We start from the raw sequence: 10,054 nt of genomic DNA on the forward strand, positions 1-10,054 counted from the left end.
AGCGCACTCATGCAAAATTATTGCTTCGCCCGGAGACCAGAGGACTTTAAGAAAGCACGACCACGTATGGAAAATCAATGAGAAAAAAAAATCATGTAAAAACAATGCATGTATTGCGCAATAAAGTAGATTGAATAGGAGAAAAGGGTTCTTTGCCAAGCCAAGCATTGTAAACTGTCATTTTCCTTCATTCGAAACAAAAGCACGTAATGCATATCTAGATGGCCCATCTTTTCATCCGATTTGATATAGTTTCTTCCAACTAGGCCTCTAATAAGGTGGTTTACAATTTATAATTATCATTCGCATACAAACTTAACTAAATATTAATGTCAAAAGGAAAACACGGTCCTATTTAGGCAATAAACTCGAAGGATCCTGTTATTCAACTCAAGAATTAGTGCTTGTAGCATCATGTATGTGGATGCACCTTATCGCATTCTCCTCTCCTCCTCGCAATTGCCATCATCTGAATTAATTTCAGGATCTTTTGAATAATAGAGACCCGATTTGTCTAGGTTTAATTATATCTCCATATGATTTTCATCTTGTCGATGAGCATAATTTATCTGGAGTTGAATTACTTTTCAAGAATTCTACTCTTGGTGAAAATGAAAAAGAAAATTAAAATTCAAGTAAGGCAAGAAAGAACAGCGATCCGTGTGTATTAGACTAATTCCATCCTTCTTCAACAAGAATATTGGACCTAATCTTCTTCTTAATTAGAACCCGTATCAAAACGGTTCTCGAATCATAAGTTAGATGCGAATAAAACCTTGTCAACCGCGACTTAATATCCGTCAACCGGCCACCAAATCTTTTGGATGAAAATGAAATTTTGATGATTGATTGTCTTTCAATTCAACGACTATGAACAGCTCGTTAACCATTTTACTTGCTTCCTAAGCTTTCATTACTCAACGCAAAAGATGGTCTTACAGTGGGTTCCCAAAAAGTGGTAAAACAAGATCAATCCTCTTTTTTATATTGGAAGCCCCCCAATCACATATAGATATTATCTATCGGTCTATCTCTCATTTTTTTCAAATTCAATGTCTTCTAATAAGGTTTCTAGATATGACTAGGGAATCTTTTTGATATTTGTATGATTAACAACATGTGGGACCACGTGAACCTAAAAAAGAACATAGATTGGAACATCTCACTCTCTAGAGAGAGAGAGAGAGAGAGAGAGAGGGAATTGGGGAACAAGGACGTCTAGAAAAAGCGAAAGCTGCCATGGAAACGCAGAGAGCATTTCACGCCTATTCATGTGGGCATCAATGGAAAGAAGAACACAGATTGACATACACACATTTATATGGAGCTTGGGATTTTTTTCCTTTTCGTTTTCCCTATTTTCTACGGTTTCTAATGTTTCTCTAGATACCCCCTCATTTATTATTGGCCATGTCCGGATCACAGCATTGCTTGTACCACTTCGACCAACCGACCACAAAAAAGAAGATCCCATCCCATCATCACGCAGGTAACAGGAGAGAGAGAGATCGAATAATTGATAAGCAATCGATATATATTATTTAGTTCACTAACCTTAAATGAGTATTTCCAACCAAACATCAAATTCGAACAAACAAGACATATTCAAGCGCAAAACAAATGTGTGTGGAAGAGATACTTCGTCGAATCGACCCCATTGTTGGCCCTACCTTTTCTTGAAACAAGCCTATATGAATCAGATAGTGGCACTGAAATTCATAATATTAATTAGTATATGGACTTCGGTCATTTAGGGCAGTTAATTGTATATTTGGATTAAACACGCATGTAATATTATTTAATGATAGCAATTTATATTATCCGCAAGTTTCAATACAAATTTTTTGAAATTATTTTTTGTAAGTTTATGAAAAAGAGAAGTATCATCTTTTAGTCGTTACTTTCACCAAACAATAACCCTGATGAAAACTTTAAACCTTAAAGTCCCATTTGGAAATTGTAGAGAAATCAATTAATTGTGACTAACTTAATACAATTTCAAAACAGTTTCGCGAAGGATAGAATTCCCCCCCCCAACCCTTAATCCGTCGCCAATGAAATCGGATAAATTGAAGTTACATCACCTTGCATTAAGAAGGGTTAGAAAGGTTGTGAAAATGGGTAAAATCAACTTAATCACTCTGATCCTACTATAAATCTATAAAGATATACTTCCACCTGAGATCTTCTAGTTATGTTCCTTGGATATCATCAAGAACCTACACTAAGATGGACTAATTTAAGCTCAAGATACAAAAAAAAAAATATGACGCGCAATGATTATAAGTTTTTTTTTCTTTTTGGGTCAGACAGTGATTATAAGTTTAAGGAGTGGAATGATGTATCGATAATGACAAAGCGAAATGATAGGCACTTTAGTAGAATTCGTTTTTCTTTTTAGCAATTATAGCGATAAAGAAGGCTTTTTTCTTCTTTGGTTTGATGTTGTCTGCCCCGTGAATGGCTGACACAAAACCCTAATGAAACAAAAATGGATAACTAGGAGCGTTCGAACACATTTTCGTTTTCGTCATCATTTCTTTGACCTATGACTCGCCTACGTCTTGTTATATATTTATCTTTTTACCCCCACACCCCAAAAAAAAAAAGAATCTCTCTCTCTCTCTCTCTTTCTCTCTCTGCATGGTTTTGAGTGGGATTTTGGCGTTTCCCAACTGCTTCTTTGTCCATCGATTACCATGCGCTGTGTAACTCCACAACACAACACACCAACAGACGAGTACGAGACAATCTCGCCTATAATTACACAATCATTTTCGTCATAGTGTCCCTAAGCAGGCAACAAAGGTTACGTCGTCGTTTTCCGACTTGTCTAGGGTTCCCAAAAAACTAAATATAGTACATATGTACAGAAAATATCGCCATTCGTGAGTCGTCACACTTCTCATTCCTTTTTCTTGATTGAAGGCACGAACTTAGATGCGTTCAACTGATGATTTTCTTTCTCTTTTATTATTATTTTTTTCTTTTTGGCCTTTCTTGGGCAGGTGAAAAAACCAGTCTTTCTTGAGTAAAAGTTCCAAAAAAGAGCGAGACCGACAGATTTTCTAGGAATTCGTAATTGGCATAAACGCGATCACAAGAAAAGAAGGGTGATGGATGTGTATGAATCGAAGCGTGGTGGAACAGTTCTTCATGCATGGCTCTTAAAGATCAAACAAAAATCACTGAGACGTGACTGCGCGGATCAGAAAAATGACCAAGAAAAGAAGGAAAGTTTTTGGCCACTAACTTCACTTGGCTCGAAGTGGCAAGGGAAGCTATTCAAGACGTACAGTTCATGTTCAGTGCTTTCTCAAAATCATCACTCTTGTGTTCTTCTACCATTTCCCATCCTCTTCTTTTCCTTTTTTTCTTTCTTTTTGTTTCGATATCGGGGGATGATTAGTAATTTCCCGCAGACAGGATTCAAATCAATCTTCCCGGAGAGCGGCAACTGATAAGCCGTTGGTTATATTATGAACAAGCATCACGAGACATACAAAACTTTACCTTTTGATAATAAATGAGAACGTTACACCCAAGTACATTAAGTAAATGTCTACCAACCATATGCCCCCCTTGAAGTTCAAGTTGTTAGGAAGCGGCCCACGATGTAATTATAGCATATGACTTAACTCCCGCCCTCGTATATAAGCTAGTTTTTACAAACGTAAGACAAGTTGGACAAAACCACATTAATGGTAACCAGCAAAACATAAAACTAGCAGATTAAGAGGAATGACAAGCAGGAGAAATTGACAGAGGGTGTTAGGATTCGACCTTTGACCTGTGCTCTGATAACATGTTAAACAAATCGTTTCTTCCAAAAGTTTCAAATGTTAGGAAACGGGCCAACAATGTATTTATGGCATATAACATACTATATAAGACCCGAGCCAAAATCTAGGTTATAGGCCAATTACGGGATTGTTTTTAACTTGGTGTTGTAAGGAATTGAACATGCGCCATGTGTGAAACAGTACATTAGTGGCAAGAAAAATGTTCAAGAGTCTATATGAGACGTATTATCTTGAATCCAGAGACAACACGAGACATACAACCATATGGGTTTGTTACTACCAACTTTTTGAAACGGTGTTACATTCCTAGCATTAGTCGCTGTCGATGTGGCGCATTCTTGTGTGTCAAAATATGAAGCCCGAGTTTTCTACAGGTTTAAGAGAAGGGGGACAAATGGTAGCTAGAACGGAATAGACATCAAAATGATTTTATCATCTAAGGGGATAAACATGCAAAAGAGTTCTATGTACTGAACTCTGATCTATTATGATCATGAATAAGCCTTAAAAAAATGATTTTGACCTATAGGCCTTCAAGAATGTGTTCTCCTTTATTTAGTTTTCCTCTGCTCTCACCCTGATCTATTATGATCATGAATAAACGAAAAAGCTTTTTCTAGAAATATATACTGAACTTGTTGAAATAAGCTTCTAAATGGGTATTTAAAGCATCAGCAGATCAACACCTTATCATCATTCTGTTTGTCGAGTCCATCATGTAACCAAAGGCACTCATAGAAGGAAAAAGATGATGATCGACGGAAATCAGTATACATATAAGTTCAATAAGATTTACTAAGCACAACGCATTTAGATCAGTAACGACACCATGTAGTGTAGCCATGCTTGTTAGCAAGCAACCAGCATCACCACATAATCCTAGCTACTAGATGATCACCTAGCTAGACATCTCATACGTAAAGAATACTACGATGAAGCAAAAAAAAGAATTCAAAAAGGGCAAACGAAGTACATTAATTCGAGAGAATAGAAGCCTACACTGCTTCTATTTTCCAAAAACAAATGATCAAGAGATACAACAATAGTCAATATAAAACCCACCTTTCCCAAATTTCACCTTTGTTCAAATTCCCGCACTGGGTGCTTGCAAGTTAGCATCATTGATCTGGAGACCCGCCTAAATTTTTTGTCCAAGTCATGCCATTTCAAGTCACCTCATATAGCAGCAATTATTAGCGAAGACTTCCAATTTTGAGTTTGAAGAGATCAGAGCAATTTCTCACAAAAGATGACTTGTGGAAGATGATGAGAAGCCGGACAGATCAGTCCATGCATTGTTATTGCCACCCCAAAAGTGCTCGTTGTTATTGTTTGATGATGACACTCCTGATGAGAAGGTCAAATTTCTCGACAGATTCAACCTTTGATTTTCTTCCATTTTCACTGTTGACCCCATTTGATGGGCAATTCCAGTAGAATGATCCAATGGCTTATTGGTTAGGAGTTCGCTTGCACTGGCTTCACCTTCCAAAGGGTATGATGGTGTCTGCAAATTGGCAAAGAAAGGGAATTGCTGAACTTGGTGATGCATTTGATTCAACCTCCAGTGATGATCACTCAGTCCATTCGGTAATAGTTGTGCGCCTCCTCCACTGCTCGACCCAATTTGGAATTCGACATCGGGCATGACGCTCCTCCGAGCCACCGCCAGCTGGGACTGCGCTCCCGGCCCGAAGTTCAACCCCACGTCACTCGAGATAAAGTCGTTCAGATTATGCAAAGGTGGTAAGAAGGGTAATTGCGATGGTGGTGGGACCAAATGACCGATGATGTCTGCAGCGGCACCGGTAGAGGAGGCGCCAACCCCACTGCCGCTGGTTGTGGAGCCCGAAGCGGCTTGTCGCTCCGTGGTGACAGGGGACTTGGATCTACCGCCCTTGCTCCGCTTGTTCCTCCGGCAGCCACCACCGACCGGCACGTTCCTCAGCGCGCCTCCTCGGGTCCAGTACCGGCGGCAAGTCTTGCAGAAGTGGCGCGGCTGCGTGAGGCTGTAGTTGTTGAAGTAGCAGAACTTGGTGTTTGTTGACTCGCACCGAGGGCACTTAAGCCCAGCCTCAGGCTGTGGAATCTTGGCCATCCGAGCCCGATCGGCCATGGAACCGGGCCGGATGGAGCCTGTACCGCCCCCTCCGGCTGGCAGAGGGGGCGGCGGCAGCGGAAGCTGAGGAATCTCACTGCTTGCTCCTGGTTGTTGATTTGCTTGCTGTTAAAAAAGCACTTAAAGTAGTCAAAAAACACGGAAAAATCATGGAGACCAAGGAAAAGAGAAAGAAAGAAAGATCAAACGTCTGGGTATATTCAAGAAAAGAAAGAAGGGTTGGGTTTTGGAATGAGAATATTTATCTTTTTCTTGATTTCTTTAGCTTTTGGAGAATAAGATCATGTAAAAAGATGTGAATTTTGGAGAAACAATTACCTGTGGCCAGTTGGGTGGATCTAGATATACTGGAATGGATGAGAACACCATGGTTCTTGAGCTTTAATTCTCTTTCTCTTTCTCTTTCTCTTTCTCTTTTGGAAAAGGCTTCGGGGGTTTTTTTGGGAGAGATATGGTGGAGAATCACATCAAGAAGAGAGAGTTGCAGAGAAAGAAAGAGAAAGTGAAGATGGAAAGAAAAAGGAGAGTGTGTGTTAATTTATGTTGTTCTTTGGTCTCTCACAAACCCCAACCCCCCCGCCCCCGCCCCCAGACCCCAACCCCAACCCCAACCCCAACCCCACCCCACCCCACCCCAACCCACATTCTCTCTTTTTGTATTGTTATTAAATTTAGGGTTCGTAAAAGCACAAAGCTTTACTTAACACATAAGTGTCTCTCTCTCTCTCAACTGTGCCGCAACACAAGAGGTTGCTTTCTAACTTCCATGCAGAGAGAGAGATTTCTTTGTAGTGTTTGTATGAATAATAATGAGTAAAAAGGTGGGCATAGGTGCAGTGTCTTGTTGGAAGTGTCACAATCCAATTTACCCTTTGTTTCTCGGTCTAATTTCTAGTGGAATTTGAGATGATTTATATATCTTGAACTTTTTGCAGAAAAAAAATAATAAGGCGCAGAAAATTACAAAAAAAATAATATTCACATCAATGAAATTATGTGGAGTTTAATTAAAGTAATCAAAACCACCATCATATTGGTTAATTCTCTAATTAAAAGAAATCTCCCTCTACACACACATTCTCATTTTTGGTATTGGTGTTTAAATTTAGGGTACATAAAAGCATAAAGCTTCACTTAACCCGTAAGAGTCTTTCTCTGTCTCAATTGTGCTCTCAGCACAAGAGGTTACTCTCTAACTTCATGCGCGTGGAGAGAGAGAGAGAGAGAGAGAGAGAGAGAGAGAGAGAGAGAGAGAGAGAGAGGGGTGGACATCTGTAGAGGTAAGCATTTTCGCAGAAAGAATATATTAATATGCTGATTTTTTTAAGATCATCTCTCATTTCGATAAAAGTCAAATTCCCTTTCTATGAATTCTCCATTTTCTTTTGGAATATGTGTATTGAAAATCCTAAAACTTGTTATGAAAATGCAATTGAGTCCTAAAACTTTCAAAAAATGTAATCAAGTCTTAAAACAAATTGGTTCAATAAAATCCTTCCATTTACTCTATCCAATTAGGCTAACGAAAATGCTGACGTATCTTGTTTTATTATTTTTGTAAGACATGTGGCGAATGTGACACCCACCAAGTGCCACGTCTAAAAAAATATTCAAAAATTAAAAAAAATGCAAACTAAATTAGAATAAGAAAAAAACAAACTCAAAGCAACAGTTGTGGCCAAGCCCTTGTTGGTGGCCTTAGCCGTCACCACAAACGCCAGGAAGGGCTGGCAGAGGTCTCCTGAGCCATCCTGAAGCCCGATGACCCTTGTTGGCCCTCGGCAAAGGCCTACGAGCCCATATTAGATGAGGGTGCAACCCTCGCCCCATATCTGAGTGAGGGTCATCGACCCTCGCTTGAGTCAGCGAGGCCTCTCCTGAGGTGGTCGACGCTAGCCTGACCCTAGGTGAGGCCTCACTGACGACCCTCATTCAAATTTGGGGCAAAGTCCTCCCCCAAATCTGGGTAAGCTTGCTGGGCTTCGAGAAAGCCCAGGCAACCTCTGCAGCCCTTCCCAGCGAGGGCTTAGCCACAGTCGTTTAGTTGAGTTTGGGTTTTTTTTTTAGCTTTTTTTAGTTTATTTTGTATTTTTAAATTTTTGAATATTTTTTGAGATGTGGCGCTTGGTAGGCGCCATATCATCTCCATGTTTCTTAAGAAAATAATAAAATAAGACATGTTAGCATTTTCCGTCAACCTAATTGGACGGAATTAACAGAAGGACTTTTTTTTTTTACGGAATTAACGGAAAGACTTAATTGAATCAATTTGACAAGTTTTAGGACTTGATTGCGTTTTATGAAAGTTTTAGGACTTAATTGCACTTTCATGACAAGTTTTAGGACTTTCGGTAAACTTGTCCCTTTTTTCTTTTTAAACCAATTAGTATTTTTTCTTTTATGTATTGGTAAGAGTTTATAGATATCTCATCGTCCGCAATTGATATTTCTTTTTCCTAAGAACATATGTCTAGAATTCCCTTACTTTTAAAATTGATCATTTGAATATTTATACATTTTCTTATGAAAATTTCGTTGTCAACAGTTGGTTATTAATGCATTTTGCATTTATTGAGCTTCAAGTTCATAGTTTATCCCAAATTTGTTAATTTTTAATTTTATCGTATCATGAATACTAGTTAATAATTATTATTTTTGTATATCACAATAGTTAATATTGGTATATATACATTTATGCCATTATAGTGAAATATTGGCAGCCCCAAACATTAACATCTATATGATAATAATTGATATTAAATCAAAACGAGCATGAGATATTGTTTGGAAGTTACAATTAAATTGCAATAAGATATACTTTAAAATGCGATGATGACTGTACTTTGAACTTAAAGTTGTTGTAAAATCTGTTTTGGTATAGTATTAGAAGTTAACCAAAACACAATTGAAAATATAAATAAAATAATCTGAACACCAATAAATGACTAAAAAAATTAGTGCATTAACAAACTCTATCAGATACACTGAATGTTAATTAGAGTTGTCTTGATTGTTGGCCGCAAAAATGATGCCCAAGATCTCCATAATTAGAATCTAGAACACATATAATCGAGTAAAATGAATTTGCGCACCTGATTTGGAATCCATCGTTCTTGATGCAGAACAGTGACGATTCTTAGTGCAAGTTCTTCTCCTCTATTACACTCTGTATCACTGGCTCAGTGAGACTGCCTCTCATAGATAGCGTTTGTTCCTCATGTGAGAAAATGTATGTCAGGGTTAGAGAAAAAACTTGAGCTCTATTTATAAAATTTTAAGCCAAGTCCTCTCATCACAAGCCGGGCCTCACTCAGTCCACACTAGCCAGTCCCATATTAGACTAATTAAAAATCTTTATATCTAACTTTATTAGACCAAGCCCATAAAACGGTTAATTACAATCATAATTAATTTAGCCCACATTAGAAAAAACTCTTACATTCATCGCTCTACAAACTTCATCGAAATTATCTTACTTTTTCTTCAAAGAGTCCAACCACATACGCATTTAATATCATTTGTTCGTCAATTGACATACCTTTTTTCTCTTAATTGATATATTTCTAAAAATCACATCTAATTTTCCTATTTTCTTCTAATATAATTTATTCATCAAATATGGACAATCATGTTATCTATATATTTTTGAAGATCGTCTAACGTCATTTATTTGCAAGAAAATCTGCCATATTGTGTATATGTATATTATTCAACTCTTTCACAATTAAAATGTATCAGGTTATATAGCTTTTTTCAATATCCACTACCTTCTTATAATGCTGAAATACACACTATAATGTTACGGAGCCATTTTAAATTAATTGTTTTTTTCGATAAAATATTGTGTTAATGCGTAATCTATTATCAATTTGCTAGTTTTCATTTGCATGTAAAATTATGTGTTAGCATCTTATTTAGACAATATTAAAGTATTATCATGTATGTTGAGACAGAAATTGTTGTACATTTCCATTAAACTTAGGTGGATATTTATATACCCAAGAGTACATTTTGGAATATTTACTTGCAAGAAAGGTATAAATAAAATAGAAAACTTTCCAACTTTTAAAGATGGGATTCCAAAACTTCCAAAACCAATGGCCCTATATTTGGCTGATACACCCCCTCAAGT

General features: G+C 37.6%; 1 protein-coding gene across 1 annotated transcript; it reads right to left on the reverse strand.

Annotated features, from left to right (window-relative positions):
* Positions 1-4,540: 4,540 nt before the first annotated feature.
* Positions 4,541-6,441, reverse strand: LOC115682251 (dof zinc finger protein DOF3.6). The gene is made up of 2 exons (XM_030606418.2): positions 6,241-6,441; positions 4,541-6,027 (listed from the first exon to the last, which is right to left on the reverse strand). Exons 1-2 carry the CDS (start codon positions 6,289-6,291, stop codon positions 5,044-5,046), a joined length of 1,035 nt encoding a protein of 344 aa, XP_030462278.1. The 5' UTR covers positions 6,292-6,441; the 3' UTR covers positions 4,541-5,043.
* Positions 6,442-10,054: the final 3,613 nt, after the last annotated feature.

This window comes from Syzygium oleosum, unplaced genomic scaffold (genome assembly GCF_021117445.2).
Source record: "Syzygium oleosum isolate NSW1041296 unplaced genomic scaffold, Sole_v2.1 Sole_v2.07, whole genome shotgun sequence".
In the NCBI taxonomy this organism is placed as follows: domain Eukaryota; kingdom Viridiplantae; phylum Streptophyta; class Magnoliopsida; order Myrtales; family Myrtaceae; genus Syzygium; species Syzygium oleosum.

What these genes read in the sequence shown, in the direction of transcription:
- LOC115682251 (XM_030606418.2), bottom strand. Translation starts at nt 6,291, where the DNA reads ATGGTGTTCTCATCCATTCCAGTATATCTAGATCCACCCAACTGGCCA. An exon ending in ATCCACCCAACTGGCCACAG is followed by an intron (nt 6,028 to 6,240) that starts GTAATTGTTTCT and finishes CTTTTTTAACAG; the next exon opens with CAAGCAAATCAACAACCAGG.